Source organism: Typopeltis vanoorti, chromosome 8 (assembly GCF_054136105.1).
Source record: "Typopeltis vanoorti isolate ZY-2024b chromosome 8, IOZ_Tvanoo_1.0, whole genome shotgun sequence".
Taxonomy (NCBI): domain Eukaryota; kingdom Metazoa; phylum Arthropoda; class Arachnida; order Uropygi; family Thelyphonidae; genus Typopeltis; species Typopeltis vanoorti.
The window spans coordinates 31,996,530-32,019,553 of NC_143556.1; the positions used below are offsets into that span (position 1 = coordinate 31,996,530).

At 40.0% G+C, this 23,024-nt stretch overlaps 1 protein-coding gene across 2 annotated transcripts in view; it reads left to right on the forward strand.

The window, feature by feature from the left end:
• Positions 1–23,024, forward strand: part of LOC150103909 (LIM domain transcription factor LMO4-like) — a 204,202-nt gene that overhangs the window by 108,218 nt on the left and 72,960 nt on the right. For both annotated transcript variants that reach the window (XM_090396589.1, XM_090396590.1), the window contains exon 2: positions 15,242–15,738. In XM_090396589.1, the coding sequence (XP_090252715.1) occupies positions 15,398–15,738 (341 nt within the window). In that variant the 5' untranslated portion in view covers positions 15,242–15,397. The remainder of the gene's footprint in view (positions 1–15,241; positions 15,739–23,024) is intronic.

Sequence of the window (23,024 nt, forward strand, 5' to 3'; positions counted from 1 at the left end):
GTCCTATATTTTTGTCTTCTAAGGACTTTTTTCTGTATCAATCCACCTATATCTCGGTCTTCCTCTGGGTCTTTTTCCTACCAACCTGGCAGAGAACACTTGTTTTGCATCTTTCTTCTCCCATTCTGCCCAAGTGACCATACCACCTGAGATTAGCTTTGCTGACGCATTCCTGGATGCTGACAATATCAAGTTCTTTCCTAATGTCCTCGTTGATATTGATATGATATGATATTGCCATTGATGCCGTCTGTTCACGCCTCCAATCTTTCTCAGGACTCTCATATCTGCGGCTTCTAGTCTTTGGTCAAGTGTTTTACTTCTAACCCAGCTCTCAGATCCACAAGTTAAAATTGGTTTAAACACTGTCTTGTATACAGCTAATTTAGTGTTCCGACTAATTTCTCTCTTATTCCATATGAATTTATTCAATTGACTTCCTACCATACCAGCTTTGATGATTCTGTTGTCTATTTCCATATTTAATTTACCATCTTCACTAAAAATCGTGTCTAAGTAGTGGAAACGTTTTACTTATTCTGTAGGTTCCCCATTCACACAATGAAGTTGATATTTTCAATGCTTCTGCCTATTTTCAATGTGTTTGTCTTATTATTGCTGACCTTCATACCATATCTATTAAAACAGTTATTCAATTTAGTCAGGGAATCTTGCAGACTTGTAGCGGATTTATTTAAAAGTATAACATCATCTGCATTATCTGAGATTAACATCTCCAATTTTTATATCAGGTTTAATACGTCTTTCCTTTATAATGTGATCCACATAGATAATGAATAAGAGAGGGGACAATGTACATCCTTGTCTGACACCAGATTTAATATTAAACCATCTTCCTGTACTTCCTTCTATTCTAGCTGCTGACTTACAACTCAAATAAAGACTAAGTATTGCTAGATATAATGCCCCATTGACACCATATAACTGCAGCGTATTGAATAGCTTTTCTCTTGGCACCTTGTCATATGCCTTTTCCAATTCGACAAAACTTAAATACAGATCTTTGTTATATTCCCATGCTTTCTCGACTATTTGTCGTAAAGTGAAAATCTGATCCTGACAGCCTCTATTTGACCTGAATCCTGTTTGCTCTGCACCAAGCTTTTCTTCCACAATCGTTCTCAACCGTTTCTCAAGTATACTTGCATATATCTTACCAGGAACACTCAGTAGAGAAATACCTCTGTAATTCTCAAATTCAGTTTTATTTCCCTTTTTTATATATGGGTACAATGAGAGCTCTACTCCAATCATCTAGAATTCGTCCCTCTGTCCAGGCTTTCTGAACTATGCAGTGCAGCCACTGTACGACTTTTATACCTCCATGCTTGAGCATTTCTGGTCGAATTTCATCTATTCCTGCCGCCTTTCCACATTTCAGGCTTTTGATGGCTTTTTCTACTTCAAGTATGGATATGCATTCCTGACTGCATGCCTGGTCAGTGTTATTTTTAGCACTGTGCTGTCATCACTGCTTGTTTCATTTAGCAATTTTTCAAAGTAATTACTCCATACTTCAAGGATATCTTTTTCTCCTGTTTTCATCTCACCTTTATCATCTCTAATTTTTTTACAGCACTCTTTCCTCCATTTCTGAGCTTCTTCAACAACCTCCAGAATCTCTAATATCTTGCCACTTTCTTGATATTTAGTTTCTGTGTTCTTGCCAAAGTCCTCCCATGACTTCTGTTTTGGCCAGTTTTACACAGTGTTTAGCTTTCTTACATTTGTCTCTGTATTCTCTAAGAGCACAAACTGACTGATTTGCCAGGAACTTTTTACTTCCTGTGTCCACCATGGAGTTCTGATTTTTCTATCCTTGCACACAACCTCACCACATGCCTCTCTGGCTGAATCAATCAGTGTTTTCTTCAGGACTTGCCATTTAATCTCCATGGTTTGATTCCTGTTCTCAAACTCTTTCATTTTTTTCTTCAATCGTGTTTGTATATTTTAGTCTACAGTTAACATCTGAGAGTTGCTCAACTTTTGTTCTCTTTAAAACTTTCTTACATGTTCTTGTTTTCAATAAGAAATTACAATTTATCCTGCTCAAGACTAAATGGTGATCGCTTCCAATTTCAAATCCTCTGTACACTCTGGTGTCTTATACCAGTGGGAAAACATCACTATCAACAATAACATAGTTAATGAGAGTTTTCTCATTCCTTGCCTCTTCTCTCCATGTGAATTTGTGCACATTTTTATGTTGGAACATGGTGTTAGTAATAACCAGTCCATGTTCTGAGCAGAAATCCATCAGGTATTTGCCATTATTATTAGCTTTGCTCTTTTCTCCAAATTTTCCCAAATTATTTTTTTATTCTGATCATTTCCTACTCTGTTATTTAGATCCCCAACAAGGACCAACTTTTCCTTTTTCATTGTGCCAGTTGCTTTCTCTAAAGACAAAACATTCCTCCACCAGTTTTTGTATAGTACCTTAGTAGAACCTTCAGTGGGACCATAGGCACAAATAATGCTCATTGTCCAGTTCCCCATTCTGATATTTGCCCACATTACTCTACTTGAGACTGCCTGCCATTCAAGGAGATTAGCCTCGTATTTGGTGTTATGGCTACTCCTTCTTTTCCTTGATTGTCATTGACTGAATATAACATTTTGTATGTATTGCTCAGAAAGATCTCACCAATGTTTGTCTTTTTCGTTTCAGTTCACCCCTATTATGTCGATCTGGTACTTAACTAATTCCTCAGCTAGCTCCATTTCTTTGCCATTCAGGCTTCTTATGTTGATAGCACCGATCTTGAACTCTGGTGATGGTGAGTTGTGGTAAGTTTTTGGATTTGTTCCAGTAGCTGACTTTTCGCTGTTTGTCCTGGTTCCCTGGCAAAAACAACGGGGGCCCTTGTTTAACCGGGCGACGCCCCAGTAGGCATGAAATTCTGTCATGTTGTACCATCATTTGAAATTTTGGTTTAAGCCGATAAGAATACAATTTAGTCGGCTAAATCCCAAATTGCCAGCCCATCCTCGTTCGTTCAGTATCCAGGTAGACACCTAACAGGGTGCACCACGATAAGGTGAGGATTGGACATTAGGTCAAAAGCCCTGGTCGGTTCTCCGCATTCCTCTGAAGGCTATATGGAGGTCTCCTCTCAGTTATATAGCTTTGAACCTTAAGCATCCCCAAAATGAAAGATGAAAACACAGAAATGACTGGAAGATTACAGATTACGTGTTTGCGATATCTTTCATATTTTCCTTCATATAGACACAATAAATAAAATACTCGAAATGATTTGACATGTTTATACATGTTACTACCATTTAACAACGGAGTTCGCTGGAGTATAGACTCTTAAATCTCTACTTTATATCGTTACTCGCTTTCGATAGTGTCATGCAATGCAAAGAGGTATTTTGTAATGGACTTCATTCCAGCTATATCTTCAAATATAGCCAACAAATTGGTTGGCATTTAATACACAGAACTCTTTCAAGCTTTTGTTAAAGAGAAAAATCAAAATAGTAATATTTTATATCGTGTATATTTATATTATTTTATGTATACTGCACATAATATGTTAATACAAAAAATATACGCTATAAATAAAAGAAATTTATTTATTAGACATATATTATTTTATTACGTGTTCTATATATAGTACTAGAAAATTTTATTATTATTTAATTTAAATTTTATTATGTTATTTATTATTTTATATTTATTATATACTGTTATTATATTATACTTATTATATACTATTTTATTTTATACCATACTATTTATTTTGTACGTTTAGCAATGTGGGTGGGCTAAAGTTTTATAATTTATTAATTTTGTATAATTTTTAGCATTTTTGTTTATTTTATTTTTGTATAACCCGGAAAGACCTCTAGAGAATAAGTCGATCTTTTTTCAAACTACTTTGGACTTTGAAACGGATTGCTTTAGTGATATAGAGATTTTTATAAATGAAATGGAAGCAAAATTAGTACGGTGTGTTTTTAAAATAATCTATAAAAAGCAATTTTGGATGGTTAATATAATACTGGTAAATTATGTATAATCTACTGCTTCCTATAATAAATTTAATTTAATCCTTTATTCAAGTGTGAGCAAACAAAGTTTGCGCCTGAAAATATCTTCAGGACTGGGGTAAGGTAGTACAGCACCGGGAAACTCATAGCAAAGGTGGAGCAAGCTAACATCACTCCTATCTCAGCATCTCCCATAATGCAAAGCACATCTCCTTTCAGATATGTATAATGTTATGCATTAAGGGACGGGCCACTACCCAGGTCTAGTTTCGACCTTTATTGAGTTCTCTTCAGTGGGAGCCAGGCCCAAAAGTGGAGATAACAGGCAGAAGCAATGGCGAGGTCATCTTTACCTATAGGAGTTACCAAAAGGTGTGCCACCTTTGCATAACATTATACATATCCGCAAGGAGATGTGTTTTGCATTATAGGAGATACTGAGATAGGAGTGATGTTAGCTTGGTCCACCTTTGCTACGAGTTTCCCGGTGTTGTACTACCTTACCCCAATCCTGAAGATATTTTCAGGCGCGAACTTTGTTTGCTCACACTTGGATAAAGGATTAAACTAAATTAATTATAGTTTAACCAAGTGAAAAATAAACTTTCAACTACTTCTTCCTGTTATATTATAGGTTTTAGACCAAGAGTCCTGTTATGATGTCGATCCATTACTGAACTCATCATTTTCAGAGTAGTATATCTATCTTTAGATGTATTTTGAATCTGCTGTTGTCCATTCAATTTAGAAGTTGCGAAAACAAATATCTTCCACAAGCATTTACACTAATAGTCCTTATAAGGACTGGCTTAAAGGGGCGAAGCAAGAATGCTTTTCATATTCCCCGTTATCTGTAGAGGACAGTGTAGGGATAAGGTGTTATTGAGCAATTAAAGCTCTGATCATGGCAGGAGAGTAACAGCAATAGCCGAACCTCAGTTAGAACTTCATTGGCTACAGCATTGCCATCCATTACCCTCCAAGGGTATTGTTGGATTTTGGATTGAATGAATCAATCACCGCATCTCACGGTCGATTGTTCATTCTCTTTTCGATTTCGATTTTCGATTATTGCTTACTGATATTGAGATGTTTATAAATAAAACTGAAGATAAAATTAATTAGGTGTTTTAAATTAATCTTTATTTTTAAATTTATTATTGGATATTTTTTTCATAATACTAAAAAATTAAATTAATACTTTAAATATAAATTATATAATTAAGAACTATAATAATAAAAATGTAAAAAATATATTGTTTTCCAATTTGGGCGTATTATTAGACGTTGAGATAAAACCAAAAATATAACCAAATGAAAAATTCTCTGCACATCTTGTGATGTAACGGGAAAAGTCTTCGCTATTCAGAGTGAGGTATCCACTTAAGAGGAATAATCAACATCGATTAATATCTGTTTCATTCCCCGTGATTGGTAATCTTTTCAGCATTTCAAAGCACTTTAGATGCCTCATCTCCTTGTCGATTAAATAAATCAGTGGACGTGTTCCCCCACCATAAGACTGGCAATTAACATCTATAAAATTGTCTCCTATCATTACAACATAAGTGGCCCGCAAGGCCGATACTTCGTTCGCATCCGGCCACTTCTCCACTGACAAGAGGATAAACAATGTATGCCCTCCCGCACGAGTTGTGTTCGTTCTCCAAACACATGAATCATCCTTTGCTACTGGGGCCCCTCGGGGTGATTTATCTGCACGCCGCTTCCGCCATGGGATGTAATGGGGAAGCTGTGAAGTGACCACCTGTAACGGAAAGATGGATACCGCTTTGTTCATTTTTAACGCGTTATAGATTCGGTCAAAAACAAAATTTATTCCTTAAAAAAAAAAAGAAAAATTTATTGATACTCGTCATGGATAGAGTGTTTCTCTTTTATAAATTCACTGTTTGTAATGAATTCTCTATAACTGGTATAAAACCAAAGTTGTTTTAAGTAGCAACTGATTGCCAAGAAATGCATATTTTGTTTGTCGTGATATTTCCATGATAAAATCGAATTTCCTTTTGACATTTGAGATTGATATAGTAATAGAGTAGTATTACTAATATAGTAATAGTAGTAGTAATACGCTTTGTATAGTAATAGAAGTTGTACTGGACAATCAAAACGCTTACTGCTAAGAATAGACTCGATTTCAATGGAATCTGTGCTCCCACATTTTTTTTTTTTATCAGTCCCACACACGAGAGGTCGCAAAACCTATGCAACGGTGGTTCGTGTTTTTTTTTTTTTTTTCATGTGTTTTTGACTAGAAGAATGTAGTCCATCCATCCATTTACATTTTCTTAAAAATCCACAATTTGACTTGACTTTAAATTACGTCCACTTACTAAAATTTGTCCGCGTGGTTAGCCTAGTGCGCTTCGCAACCTGGGGAAGGAGTGTCCTAGGTCGATTCCTGTCGACGACGTTGAGGAGCTTAAGGATCGTCCTCAGCCATAGTCAAGTTTGCCGATCTTGGGCGTGGACAGCAGCGTTTTTTCCTCCAGTTTATCTGGGGGTTTTTCATCCCGCAAGCAGGCAAGCTGGCCACGTGAACACACACGGATACAGTCATGAAGATCACCCTTAGAAGATGCAGCAGAAGAGTGGCGATCCGGCTGCATTAATACGCCAGTAAACCCCCCATTAGACGGATGAGAGGGATAAGATAGGATTAAAATTCAGTGTGGAAAGTGATATTCTGTCCCATTGTCCAAGGAAAAATCAGAAACTTTGTCAAGTTCTGAATAGTCCAGAATCTGTTATTCACATTAACTCCGAGCAGTGCCCTGATCTGCTATTAAGTTGGCGAATCATGAACAATTTTTGATTTCAATAATGAAGCCTGAGAAACTAGATGATGATGATGATGATGAACGCTATCAGAACTTTCTCGCCTTAGTACTTTTCTTTCTTAAATCTAACTTTTAGCTCTGGACAACTGTCGAAATAACATCGGTTTTTATTCTGGGAATTTCATTGAATTCAGAGCAGCATTTCCCCCCACAACTTACTTGTAGGGTTTAATAAAAGTCAAATGATGACTGATCGATACTTACTTTTTCTTTTTTTTTTTTTTCTTAAGAAAGCTGCTGTTGTTTCTTGAGAAATATTTTGGTGGTGTTCCTGACTTTTTTGCTACTTGTTTTATTTCTTCTTAAATACTAGCCTTAAAAATCCAGCATCCCAGATACGGCAGGAAGGCATTCTTTAACTGGTTAATACTTTTTTTCGTTCTTTAACAGGTTAATAATGATTGACTGGTAAATCCTGTACGTCTGGTCTGGTTCTCATTAAGTTAAGCATAAGACAGAACAGTCGCTGTAACCTGCTCTCTGTCTGTTTTTGAGTAATCTTGGCCATTTTTAAGTTCACTTCCTTTAATCGGGCACTTTTTTCCTCGTGTGCCTTCACTAAAATTTTCACCTTCCGGGATAAGATCACCGATGTTCGCTGTGAATGGACTTTTCCTAAATCACTAATCCTATAACCATTCGAAGAGAACTGCCCGAGGACTTCGGCAAGAGTGGATGATCCGACAAAACTAGTTCCTTGGATAGAACGTTAGACATACAAACCGTAGAAGTTGCTCCCATTCACTGAAGATTAGGTCTCTTAAGGATGCAATAACAGTAGGTGTATTTCATTGAATATGCTGACCAGACCAAGTACCAAGTCCTTTGTACTTGGTACTTGGTCTGGTCCGGCTGTGGGACTAAACTAGGCAGTCGGGATGTTAAAAGCACAGGTGCCCAACTGGTACAATCATCGATCAAGAGATTCTTTACTTTCATTTGATACACTACTTTTGGCATTTGTTTTTCCTTTTAAGCTGTTAGATGAAGTTCATCCTCAGTGCAGATCACCATCTTGCTTATTTGAAGCCAAGTTCCATGTTTCTAGAGTAAGTTTTCAGGATTATATAACTCTTAACCCACCGTTGTACTAACGCCAAAGTACAGTAGATTATACTTCCACATTTTCCATTTAGATCTATAGGAAGGTGATATCACTGTAAATATGACAATGATGGCACCATTACGTTGTGAACTGTATATTGAGTACGTTCCCATGTCCATTTAAGACAGTGTTTCTTAAACTCTAAGATACTTTTCTGGAGAGAGCGGTGTGATGTATCAAGAGAAGTAATGTCTAAATAACACAATTTATAGTGCAGTATTAGATACACTAGTCTAGTAAGATGTACATCGCTTAGCAATTTCTTTTTTGACGTTATTCCTTAATACCATTTAAAAAACAGTTGTTTAAATTAAAATTTCCATTTGTCAAAGAATATACAAGCGAGAATCGAAAATCTTAATTCCAAAACTATTCATTGAGGTTTTGGATAGTGTTGGATGTGTCCAATAAAATATATTAATCAATTTTAAATAAATAACATAGTTAATGAGATAATTATCTGTAATACTTATAATGAAAAGAATGGGGGTCACATCGTGATAATGTTCCTAAAGGAAGTTCTCATCGCTACATAAAATTCAAGAAATGAATGACAGTATTGGCCTTAGAAGACAAATTACTGAGCATATTATGAAAGATGATAAACTTGTGGATGTTACTCCGCATAGTGATGAAAAAACATTATGAGCCTCGGTTTTGAGAAAGACTAATATAAATTATCCAAGTATGCTTACTGAAATATGTTTATCGATAAAGAATAAAGGTATAAATTAGGGTGCTTTTATTGAAATAATTGATTGAAGTGATGTTACTTAGTACGTTTATGTGAGACCAATACTTATTTGAAATCACTCCTACTTGTGAGAGGCCGCAAAATCTATTATCTATTAACAAATAAAACGTCGTGTGGTCAAGAGCTAAAGAACCAAACACCAAAAGTTATTAACGGAAACATCACCAATTATTTCAAGTAATGTCTTTTTCTTAAAGTTCTTAAAAAACTGGGAGATGGACTAAGTCCTTGACTCTTTATCCCATCATCTGAATGAAGAAAATCTGTGTGAATGGGGTGTTATTGAGCTAAACGCTCTAGTCATGGCTGGGTTACGGCAATAGCCGAGCCTCAGTTAAAACTTCATTGGCTGCAGCATTGCTATTCGTTATCCTGGATTTTTAAGTAAAGGGTAAAATCTCAAAAAATCAGACGATCTCTAGGCCACTCATTCGTGGGCGAAAGACAGTCCAAATCTCCGCGTTGGTTCCACTCAGTGAAACTCGACCACCGAGTAGAACCACTCATTCCGAAGAAAATAATTCACCGACAAGAACCCCCTCAGCGGCCCGTGCCGGAGAACACTTCCCCGGAGACTCAAAGTGCTCCCTTAAGGCAAAAACCTTAAGAGAGCGAACTCAAAAACTCATCACCCAGGATAACAGCAACAGCCGAACCTCAGTTTACTTCCTCGGTTCAGCATTGCTAATTGTTACCCTCATTTGTAAGTAAAGGGTAAAATCTCAAAAAATCGGACGATCTCTAGTCCACTCCATAGTTGGCGAAAGACCGTCCATATCTCAGCGTTGGTTCCACTCAGTGACGGGCTCCCCGACCACTGAGCAGAACCGCTCAAATTCCGAGGAAAATAATTCACCGGCAAGAACCCCTCAGCGGGCCGTGCTGGAGAACACCTTCCCCGAAGACTCAAAGTGCTCCCATAAGGCAAAAACCCTTAGGGAGCGAACTCAAAAACTCACACCCAGGATAACAGCAACAGCCGAACCTCAGTTTACTTCCTCGGTTCAGCATTGCTAATTGTTACCCTGATTAGTAAGTAAAGGGTAAAATCTCAAAAAATCGGACGATCTCTAGGCCACTCCATAGTTGGCGAAAGACCGTCCATATCTCAGCGTTGGTTCCACTCAGTGACGGGCTCCCCGACCACTGAGCAGAACCGCTCAAATTCCGAGGAAAATAATTCACCGGCAAGAACCCCTCAGCAGGCCGTGCCGGAGAACACCTTCCCCGGAGACTCAAAGTGCTCCCTTAAGACAAAAACCCTAAGGGAGCAAACTCAAAAACTCATCACCCAGGACAACAGCAACAGCCGAACCTCAGTTTACTTCCTCGGTTCAGCATTGCTAATTGTTACCCTGGAAGTCCTGATTAGTAAGTAAAGGGTAAAATCTCAAAAAATCGGACGATCTCTAGGCCACTCCATAGTGGGCGAAAGACCGTCCATGTCTCAGCGTTGGTTCCACTCATTGACGGCCGCCCCGTCCAAGCACCCCGACGGGCTCCCCGTTTAAGCAGAACCGCTCAGCGTTGGTTCCACTCAGTGTCGGCCGCCCCGTTCAAGCACCCCAACGGGCTCCCCGACTCCTGAGCAGAACCGCTCATATTCCGAGGAAAATAATTCACCGACAAGAACCCCTCAGCGGGCCCTGCCGGAGAACACCTTCCCCGGAGACTCAAGGTGCTCCCTTAAGGCAAAAACCCAAAGGGAGCAAACTCAAAAACTCACACCCAGGATAACAGCAACAGCCGAACCTCAGTTTACTTCCTCGGTTCAGCATTGCTAATTGTTACCCTGATTAGTAAGTAAAGGGTAAAATCTCAAAAAAACGGACGATCTCTAGGCCACTCCATAGTGGGCGAAAGACCGTCCATGTCTCAGCGTTGGTTCCACTCATTGACGGCCGCCCCATCCAAGCACCCCGACGGGCTCCCCGTTTAAGCAGAACCGCTCAGCGTTGGTTCCACTCAGTGTCGGCCGCCCCGTTCAAGCACCCCGATGGGCTCCCCGACTCCTGAGCAGAACCGCTCAAATTCCGAGGAAAATAATTCACCGACAAGAACCCCTCAGCGGGACCTGCCGGAGAACACCTTCCCCGGAGACTCAAGGTGCTCCCTTAAGGCAAAAACCCTAAGGGAGCGAACTCAAAAACTCACACCCAGGATAACAGCAACAGCCGAACCTCAGTTAACTTCCTTGGTTCAGCATTGCTATTTGTTACCCTGGAAGTCCTGATTAGTAAGTAAAGGGTAAAATCTCAAAAAATCGGACGATCTCTAGGCCACTCCATAGTGGGCGAAAGACCGTCCATGTCTCAGCGTTGGTTCCACTCATTGACGGCCGCCCCGTCCAAGCACCCCGACGGGCTCCCCGTTTAAGCAGAACCGCTCAGCGTTGGTTCCACTCAGTGTCGGCCGCCCCATCCTAGCACCCCGATGGGCTCCCCGACTCCTGAGCAGAACCGCTCAAATTCCGAGGAAAATAATTCACCGACAAGAACCCCTCAGCGGGCCCTGCCGGAGAACACCTTCCCCGGAGACTCAAGGTGCTCCCTTAAGGCAAAAACCCTAAGGGAGCGAACTCAAAAACTCACACCCAGGATAACAGCAACAGCCGAACCTCAGTTAACTTCCTTGGTTCAGCATTGCTATTTGTTACCCTGGAAGTCCTGATTAGTAAGTAAAGGGTAAAATCTCAAAAAATCGGACGATCTCTAGGCCACTCCATAGTGGGCGAAAGACCGTCCATGTCTCAGCGTTGGTTCCACTCATTGACGGCCTCCCCGTCCAAGCACCCCGACGGGCTCCCCGTTTAAGCAGAACCGCTCAGCATTGGTTCCACTCAGTGTCGGCCGCCCCATCCTAGCACCCCGATGGGCTCCCCGACTCCTGAGCAGAACCGCTCAAATTCCGAGGAAAATAATTCACCGACAAGAACCCCTCAGCGGGCCCTGCCGGAGAACACCTTCCCCGGAGACTCAAGGTGCTCCCTTAAGGCAAAAACCCTAAGGGAGCAAACTCAAAAACTCACACCCAGGATAACAGCAACAGCCGAACCTCAGTTTACTTCCTCGGTTCAGCATTGCTATTTGTTACCCTGGAAGTCCTGATTAGTAAGTAAAGGGTAAAATCTCAAAAAATCGGACGATCTCTAGGCCACTCCATAGTGGGCGAAAGACCGTCCATGTCTCAGCGTTGGTTCCACTCATTGACGGCCGCCCCGTCCAAGCACCCCGACGGGCTCCCCGTTTAAGCAGAACCGCTCAGCGTTGGTTCCACTCAGTGTCGGCCGCCCCATCCTAGCACCCCGATGGGCTCCCCGACTCCTGAGCAGAACCGCTCAAATTCCGAGGAAAATAATTCACCGACAAGAACCCCTCAGCGGGCCCTGCCGGAGAACACCTTCCCCGGAGACTCAAGGTGCTCCCTTAAGGCAAAAACCCTAAGGGAGCAAACTCAAAAACTCATCACCCAGGATAACAGCAACAGCCGAACCTCAGTTTACTTCCTCGGTTCAGCATTGCTAATTGTTACCCTGATTAGTAAGTAAAGGGTAAAATCTCAAAAAATCGGACGATCTCTAGGCCACTCCATAGTGGGCGAAAGACCGTCCATGTCTCAGCGTTGGTTCCACTCATTGACGGCCGCCCCGTCCAAGCACCCCGACGGGCTCCCCGTTTAAGCAGAACCGCTCAGCGTTGGTTCCACTCAGTGTCGGCCGCCCCATCCTAGCACCCCGATGGGCTCCCCGACTCCTGAGCAGAACCGCTCAAATTCCGAGGAAAATAATTCACCGACAAGAACCCCTCAGCGGGCCGTGCCCGAGAACACCTTCCCCGGAGACTCAAGGTGCTCCCTTAAGGCAAAAACCCCAAGGGAGCAAACTCAAAAACTCACACCCAGGATAACAGCAACAGCCGAACCTCAGTTTACTTCCTCAGTTCAGCATTGCTAATTGTTACCCTGATTAGTAAGTAAAGTGTAAAATCTCAAAAAATCGGACGATCTCTAGGCCACTTCTTAGTGGGCGAAAGACCGTCCATGTCTCAGCGTTGGTTCCACTCATTGACGGCCGCCCCGTCTAAGCACCCCGACGGGCTCCCCGTTTAAGCAGAACCGCTCAGCGTTGGTTCCACTCAGTGTCGGCCGCCCCATCCTAGCACCCCGATGGGCTCCCCGACTCCTGAGCAGAACCGCTCAAATTCCGAGGAAAATAATTCACCGACAAGAACTCCTCAGCGGGCCCTGCCGGAGAACACCTTCCCCGGAGACTCAAGGTGCTCCCTTAAGGCAAAAACCCTAAGGGAGCGAACTCAAAAACTCACACCCAGGATAACAGCAACAGCCGAACCTCAGTTTACTTCCTCGGTTCAGCATTGCTATTTGTTACCCTGATTAGTAAGTAAAGGGTAAAATCTCAAAAAATCGGACGATCTCTAGGCCACTCCATAGTGGGCGAAAGACCGTCCATGTCTCAGCGTTGGTTCCACTCATTGACGGCCGCCCCGTCCAAGCACCCCGACGGGCTCCCCGTTTAAGCAGAACCGCTCAGCGTTGGTTCCACTCAGTGTCGGCCGCCCCGTTCAAGCACCCCAACGGGCTCCCCGACTCCTGAGCAGAACCGCTCAAATTCCGAGGAAAATAATTCACCGACAAGAACCCCTCAGCGGGCCCTGCCGGAGAACACCTTCCCCGGAAACTCAAGGTGCTCCCTTAAGGCAAAAACCATAAGGGAGCGAACTCAAAAACTCACACCCAGGATAACAGCAACAGCCGAACCTCAGTTTACTTCCTCGGTTCAGCATTGCTATTTGTTACCCTGATTAGTAAGTAAAGGGTAAAATCTCAAAAAATCGGACGATCTCTAGGCCACTCCATAGTGGGCGAAAGACCGTCCATATCTCAGCGTTGGTTCCACTCATTGACGGCCGCCCCGTCCAAGCACCCCGACGGGCTCCCCGTTTAAGCAGAACCGCTCAGCGTTGGTTCCACTCAGTGTCGGCCGCCCCATCCTAGCACCCCGATGGGCTCCCCGACTCCTGAGCAGAACCGCTCAAATTCCGAGGAAAATAATTCACCGACAAGAACCCCTCAGCGGGCCCTGCCGGAGAACACCTTCCCCAGAGACTCAAGGTGCTCCCTTAAGGCAAAAGCCCTAAGGGAGCGAACTCAAAAACTCACACCCAGGATAATAGCAACAGCCGAACCTCAGTTTACTTCCTCGGTTCAGCATTGCTATTTGTTACCCTGATTAGTAAGTAAAGGGTAAAATCTCAAAAAATCGGACGATCTCTAGGCCACTCCATAGTGGGCGAAAGACCGTCCATGTCTCAGCGTTGGTTCCGCTCATTGACGGCCGCCCCGTCCAAGCACCCCGACGGGCTCCCCGTTTAAGCAGAACCGCTCAGCGTTGGTTCCACTCAGTGTCGGCCGCCCCGTTCAAGCACCCCAACGGGCTCCCCGACTCCTGAGCAGAACCGCTCAAATTCCGAGGAAAATAATTCACCGACAAGAACCCCTCAGCGGGCCCTGCCGGAGAACACCTTCCCCGGAGACTCAAGGTGCTCCCCTTAAGGCAAAAACCCTAAGGGAGCGAACTCAAAAACTCACACCCAGGATAACAGCAACAGCCGAACCTCAGTTTACTTCCTCGGTTCAGCATTGCTAATTGTTACCCTGGAAGTCCTGATTAGTAAGTAAAGGGTAAAATCTCAAAAAATCGGACGATCTCTAGGCCACTCCATAGTGGGCGAAAGACCGTCCATGTCTCAGCGTTGGTTCCACTCATTGACGGCCGCCCCGTCCAAGCACCCCGACGGGCTCCCCGTTTAAGCAGAACCGCTCAGCGTTGGTTCCACTCAGTGTCGGCCGCCCCGTTCAAGCACCCCAACGGGCTCCCCGACTCCTGAGCAGAACCGCTCAAATTTTCCGAGGAAAATAATTCACCGACAAGAACCCCTCAGCAGGCCCTGCCGGAGAACACCTTCCCCGGAGACTCAAGGTGCTCCCTTAAGGCAAAAACCCTAAGGGAGCGTACTCAAAAACTCACACCCAGGATAACAGCAACAGCCGAACCTCAGTTTACTTCCTCGGTTCAGCATTGCTAATTGTTACCCTGGAAGTCCTAAAAAGGACTGATGTGATGTAATGTAATGCGAAGTAATGTCCTATTTTTGATGTTCTATAAGAATAATATGATGAAAATCATTATTTGGTTTATTGTAAAACTCAAATAAATTTTTACTTTTCAGAAAAACTTAAAAGAAACTTTTCAGAATTTTTGAATAATTTAATATACTTATAAAAGTTTCAAAATAATTGTTATTAATTATTAACTATATTTTACTGTTTTGTTTATTTTAATTTGTAATAAATACGAGTTCTGTTTATACCAGCGACTAAGTTTAAATTCGAGTTAGCATGAATATGATAATGATATTGTTATACTACCTATGATTATTGTTTTGATATTAATTTACCGTTTGTTTTATGCAGCAAAAACTACTGCGTGGTCCTCCTGTCCCCCCTCCCCTTACAAGTCATCATGGGGAGGAGAAGATACTTGTGTTGAGTTAAACTGTTCCGAAAAGATTGCTTCATTTTAACTGACTGCTGTCGTCACTACTTGTGAATCCAATCAACGCCACCACGATGATGAACCCACCAGGACAATCTCCCGTTACACACGGGGACCCAACCACAGGCATGATGGCAATGATGCCCCACCACGGAACAGTTTCAATGGGACCTATGCAGCCTCTCCAACAACCTCAGCATCCTCAACAACACTTTTCTCCGCCGGGTGCTGCAGGGGTGCGCTGCTGTGCCGGATGTGGCGTGAAGATCTTAGATCGTTTCCTGCTGCATGCATTAGACCGCTATTGGCACAATGGTTGCCTCAAGTGTTCTTGTTGCCAAGCAACGCTAGCAGATATTGGAAGTTCATGTTTTACCAAGGCAGGTATGATCCTCTGCAAAAACGACTACATTCGGTAAGTAGCTGAAATTCGTTGCGATGTTTAATATTTAGTTAATACTTTTTTATATATCAAGTAAATTATGAAAACAATTCCATTCTTATTTTGCTTTCCTTATATATATTTATTTGAAGATTTAGTTAACGCTTCACATAAACAACCATTAAGATAAATTATTAACACTTTTTCGTAGTCATTTTAAAGTAATTACATAGCAAATTTAAAAGGGTGTAGCTATATTAGATACCAAAAATAACTTCCGTTATCTATTTATTTAAACTTTAATTAGACATTTTCTATATAAAATTAAATAACGAAGATTATTTTAAGAAATGTTTCATAGAAAATATAAGGAAGATTTGAATCACTATTACAAAAGAGAAGAAAATTAAAATAACGTCTTCGAAATTTGGCGTGAATACACAGTCTAAAAAACTAAACGCATGGATAGATGAAAAAATAGTAAAAAAGAAATAGAGCGAATGCATTGGCGTTTCGAAGCTTTGATTAATTAACAAATCGAAGTTAATTAAATTAGTAATCCCAGTTCATTTTCATTCGATTAACAATACTTTATTTTAGTAACCTGACTAGTTCTGTGCTATTTTCACGTTAACCATTGACATTTACCAGCACAAAGGAGAAGCAAACTCATTTTCCATACTCTTCCAATTGTGGTACTGCTTACACACAAACAAATGTGCCCTGACAACATTGACCAAACACCAGTCTACTAAATTTTCAGCAATCACACCGGAAATTACCTACACAGGTACCAGGTCAGCTGCACACACCGCGACCATCCCGATAAACATAATTACGGGTACTTCATTTCCTTCCCCCCTAATAATATCCCTTGATTATAGGGTTGTAAACATTGCAGTCATGGTCGGGAACACTTGGGTTCCACGTGGGAGGAAGTGGGAGACTTCACAGCGTTTATGGTGCACTGAACCTGGAGGTGGTTGTCGTTATCTATGACCTCCGTAACTAAACCGACGTGCCGTATGTCAAGTCTAGTTCGTATCCACCCTGTCCAGCTACTTTTACGATTCATTTCACATTTTATTGACATGTAAGGAGTTGTTAATTGGGATGTTCGCTCATTATGCCTGCTCAATCTTTCCATCCTCCCAAAATGAATTGTTTGCTATTCATTTGCTGTAGTTATGTGTGTTCGTAGGCAGGGAGGGAATTGGGGTGACTTTCTTTTTATTTTGAAACTTTGAAGAAGGTCGTGCAACATTCCTACGAAATTGATAGCTATTCATTTATTTGCAATAGAATGAAACCTTTCCAAGTATTATAACTTACATCAGGATGGTTTATCCTTGTCTGTTTGTGGATAATGAAAGAAGATATTGAGTCATTTAGCCAGGTGAGTAACTCAAGGTGGATTACTGTAGATACGTTTGTTTCAAAAATGAAACAACCTTGAAAGCATTCTTGGCTATTATCTCTTTATCTGTTTAAACGAAGTTAAATAAAATGCATTATTTTCGACCAAACAAAGAAACAAACATTGAAACAAAGTTCCATGTATCAATTCGATTCACCTACTAGTGGGCTCAGCGTTTCTAGACGTTTTTAATGAGAGTTTTTAGGAAAAAAAAAAAAATATGCAAAATTTATGAACACTTAAAATATTTCATTTCAGTCTTTTTTTGTTCTTGTTGTTGTTCTTTTTTTTTTTATACTAAAGTGACAGTTGTAGGTATATAGATTGATTGAAGAGTCTAGAACTGACTTCCATATTCCGAAGGTGCCCCACTCGGCCTCCAATGAGACCGACAGCAAGACTGATGGTTCAGGAACAATCACTCTTCCCCATAACTGCTACTGCCCTGAACAGCCCATCTGAAAATTAGTTTGTTTAGATTTAAGTGAAAGCATAAGCTGCATTCTCACGTCAACTCTCTCTTTATTTTCACTGTGAACAAAACGGTTTCTGGGAAAAACTCCTGTTTCACTGATGCTTTTCAATGTTACCGATATCCCGGACGGAATTTGTATCCATCCAGCCAAAGGCATTCTCTTCTGGCTGCGCTACGTAGATGCCCGTCAGAACAGTATAAACTTCCTTGATCACTATAATGAGCTCCAGATACTCTTTTTAAGATGACTAAGCGAAATTATTAAGAGTTATCTACATAATTGGACCAGAAGCAGATTTCCCATAAGGAACAATGTTACAAAAATTATTCACACGAATCATTCATCAAATATTTGATTTTGAAGACTGTTGACCCGCGCTGATCATAAGCACTGATGTCACTCTCTGAAATAGACTTTATCCTAAATATCAATAAACAGACACGGGTATTTTTTTACCCTTTACATTGCCAGAATGTCACTTACTTTCTATACTGCACCTGTTGTTCTATAGTGAACATGTTAATATTATCCTCAGCCGATATTCTAAAATCTTCTCAAAGGTGCACTGTATGGTTTAGATCGGGATTCTTTGCTGACTAGTCTAACCTTCGATTTCCATTTGGTTTAAAAGCATGTCACCACAGTCCTTGCAGTAGCAACACAACTGGATTGTTTTCATAAACACAGTATAGTGTAGGAAATCAATGTGATATTCCATCTTTTTTCTTGGTATTACCAAAGACCATAGTCCTAAGAAGAGAAAAGTACCTCCCCACATCATAACACCACACTTAACAGATGGGGCAACACTTTGGCATAATATTCTCCTGGTTGACTGCCATATCCATATATTTCATCTGATCTGAAGAGCATTTATGAAGATTCCTTACTCCGTACCACAGCTTTCCAATGTTCTACTCTCCAATCAGAGTGAACTCTGTAGTACATCATTCGAATTCGTGCATTATTTGGTAGAGATATTTGAACTGTGCACATACGGGCTCTTCCATGAAAAACCAAACCGTGGAGTTCAATATGTAATGTGTTGAATACCTGGCTGAGAGAATTGCCTGAGGCAAGATAGAATACATACAAAATCAATTTCAACATTCTCTTAATTCGTTTCTATCCGTTTAGGTAGTGATTATTTTTTAGTTTCTTTTCAATTGATTTCCATGCTCTAATTATGCTGCAGATCTGAGTAACGATTAATATACCAACCAATGGTAACACTTGTTGAAAGTTTTTTCAACTCCAAATTACCTTCACATAATATTGTACCCAACTTCATTCCATTTAGTTTACAAACCTACTCAACCATTGAATTCTCACCTTTGGGATGATGCTCTTAACAGCTTCCTAAAATCCTTGACTCATTCAGTCGAAGTGCTCCTCCGTGCAGAATTGGTGAGAGATGGATCATGAATTTACTCCGGTGTCCTTTATGCAGACGTGATGCCACGTTGTGGGTGTGTTTGGGGGGGGGGGGGGATTTTATGTTTGTAGAAGTCTGTGTTTACGAGACCGGTTGCCTGTTCTGAGGGACGAAAAACCCGAGTTTCCCGGTTAAAAACCCTACCTACGTATGAGACCGGCTAACTACCTTTAGTCGAAAGAGATCAGATAAAGGGTCCTCACGTCATGGACGGGAATCAAACCCAGGTCATTCCGACTGAGCTACGGAGGCTCTAACACAACATCATGTTGGTTTTCAAATAATACGATGTTGTGTATAACAGCAAAAGAGAGGAGGAGGGGGGGGAGGAGATTCAATTAGTAAGTACTGTTTGTGAAATTATTGGGAGAAGCTTCACTTACTATAGTAAATCTTTCATTCAGTGTCATATTTCGAGAAAACAGACATTTTTATTTCTACCTAAAAGAATTTAAAAAAAAAAAAAAGAATCAGAAATTCATAGAAATATGATGACAACACCTTCCATACTTAATCACATCCCCTACGACGGAACTTCTGTCTTTTCCCGAAGATGAAATCTCGCCTCAAGGATTAAAACAGATGTCATTGATGAAATCACAAACAAGAAAAAAAATTCCACAAGTTTCTCTAATGTACGCTAATTGCAATGAAAAAAAAAAGTGTGAATGCGAAGAAAGTATTTTGAAGATAACCATAGTAACTTTGCTGCTAAGCTCATCGAAATAATTAATAAATAATTAATTTTGTATATTCTTCTGCCGGTTTTGTCTGTTTTTATGGGATGGGGGGGGGGAAGAAGAAAGAAAAATAGAAACTCGAGTTTCTGGGTTCCATAATTCTGATGGAAGATTTGAAAGTGAAGAGGACTACTGCTAAGTTTGTGCGCCTGGGCTGGGGACAATTATGTATGTAGTTTAAATAAATTATTTCCGGAATTTTTTGACCAGACCTCGTATAGTATATATATATATATATATATATATATATATATATATATATATATATATATATATATATATATATATATATATATATATATATATATATATATATATATATATATATATATATATATATATCTTCTTCTATGCATGAAAATGGACCTATTGATGTTTAGAAATATCCACCTACGTAGAGATACATACTACCGTACTACATTTAACTAAATATCTAAGAAACATGTTGGCGAAGCGTTGTGTTCATGCGGGTATACAAATCACCCATAATAACAGAACCCAATGGGAGGAGGGTAATCCAGCTGCCTCGTAAGAAATCAGAGCAAAATAGTATCTATATTATTTTAAATAACAAAACAAGAATCTTTGTTTTTATTTATAACACAAATTAAAATCAAAATAAATGGCATTACAATACAAAAAATATTAAAAAATCTAATGTCTTTCTCAGTTGCTCCCCCCCCCATAGAAATCATCGATTCCAATATTTGTGATTTGTCCACTCGCAAAACTAAAGTCTGTTTTTTTTTTTTTTTTCACTATATTCATGGTAAACTTCTTCAGGATTTTGGGATAAGCAAAATTGAGGTTCCACTCTTCTGGGGGAAAGGTCGGAAGGGAGTCCTTGCTCCCTACATATGGTAATTAATAAATAAATAAAAATAACTGATCGCATAAAGCATACAAAAAAAAAAAAAACTTATAAACTCCTAGATCAGGGATTCTCAACCTATGGTACGCGTACTACTGGTGGTTCGTGAGCCACTGCCCTACTGGTACATCTAATATCTTGAATTAAATATAGTGGTACGCAAATTGGAAAAAGGATGAGAACGCCTGGCCTAGACGAATGAAAAATACAAAAATTCAAAAGTCTAATCTTTTAAAACTCCTTTAATCTTAAAAAGAAGAAGAAAAAAATAGTCTTCCTTGGAGGTGGTATTATCTTTAAGATATAGCAATATCGAGGCAACTCCTATAACCAAAGCTGTCAACTCTATAGGCTATCAACCCTCGGGAAATTCAGGAAAAATTCTAAAAATGGTTCCTATACTTTATATGGCAATACCGAGGCAACTATCACCAAAACTATCACTATATCTATAAGCTATCAACCCTCAGGAAATTCAAGAAAAAATTCTAAACATGGTTCTTATACTTTATTTATAATAAAACTAAAACTAAAGTTTTGTTTGTTTTCAATATATATTCTTTATAAGGAAGTTACATAATGGTGTCTGGACTATTTAGTTTTTATAGAAAGAAAAGGAAAAATTTGTCAAAATTTAAGAAAAATTCTTTTTAATTTTTAATTTTAATTTAAAAAATTTTTAATTTTTAATTTTAATAATGATAAAATAAATTTATAAGAAAAAGTGAAAATTATGAATAATATATTCTTTAATGAACTGTTTCATTAAGCTTAACATGTGATCTGTACCCGTTGAGCCAAGACCGGGAGAAAAGACATTCAACTTGATGTATAGATTATGCTTGTTAGCACCAGATGTCGCTATGCACGAATTTCAAATTATCCGAGAAACTTGATATTAAATGGCTTCCTTCAGATTCATAAAGCCACAAACCTCAGCGACCTTGGCATCTAAGTACCAATTATACTGATGTCCTCATCCTTCTTGTGTGCGACTTGAGTAATGACATGTTAGCAGCTTTAAACTTTGGGCATATTTACAACACCGACCTTGTAATAAGAATGCTTTCATTTGCCGTTAATTTGAAGGAAACTGAAATGGGAGAAGGATCCGAATTTATGGCCAACCAACGAATAAATGCGTCAATGACATACCTGCATTTTGAAAGAATATGTTTTTTTTTTTTTTCCTTACAATTTTACATGTATACGATTACGTCCGTGCGATAGTGGAACAGGTGATGACGTATGTTCGACGTCATCGAGCTATTCGAAAAGAGAACTGAACGAAGTAGTTCTTTGCTGGTGGAGTAGTTCAAAACGTGTGTAGTACCCCCCCCCCCTCCCCAGTCGGTCTTACCGTACTGACAAGTTGGTTTCCCGAAGCTCAAGCTGTCGACTACATAATCCCACCCAATGTGTTCGATTGTCATCACACGTGACTGCCCTGTCAACAGGGTCAGCCAAAGACTCGAAAAGCAAGTGGGTCAAGGTCAGCCACTTTGCCGCTGGCTTCGCTACACATCCGACAAACCATCAATTGGTCCAAAGATGCCATCTGTGTTCTAGTAGTTCCTTTATTAACTCATGCATTGTGCTCAGACACGTGATATTTGGTGGCGATAAAGGTTGTCAATTCATTGCTTTCCTATTCAACAAACGGTAAATATTATCAGCTGTATTTACAAACACCTTAAGTGATCTGAGATTTGCAAAGATACTGATTGTATTGTAAAGATAGTACTGACTTACAAATAATTAGCATATTATATAGCAGGTCTCTGAATTAATTACATCTTACACTGCAATCTTTTAAATCATCACAATTGCATCAATTCACGTTGGATTGATGGTTGGATCTTCTGCTAATTTTTCGCTCATTCCATATACACTTATTCAACTGTCTTTCCATCGTACTAGCCTTACTTATTCCGTTACCAATTTCCATTATTTAATTTGCCTTCTTCTCTAATAAATGCTTCAATAAATAAATGTGTTGCCTCTTTCATTGGTTTGCTAACGAGAAATTGAGTTGAATTTTAAATCTTTTTGTCTGATTTTATTGACTAAGTATTTTTTTTTTTTGCTCATTTTTATAAAATCTTTCACCGCAGTTATTTAATTTATATAAAAGCTCATCCAGACTTATCATAATTTTTTTACGAATATAATGCCGTCTGTTTCGAGTAAAGAACTAAAATTCAAAGCATCTGTTTTAATATCAGGTTTAATGCTCCTTTCCATACATATTAAAAGTAACAGCAGAGATAAAATACAACCTGATAGAACACCAAATTGATGCTGTACGTCGTTGAACTCTAACTATCGAATAGCAACTTGCGTATGTTAGGTATCCCCTCTATGAGATTCTATTTAGACC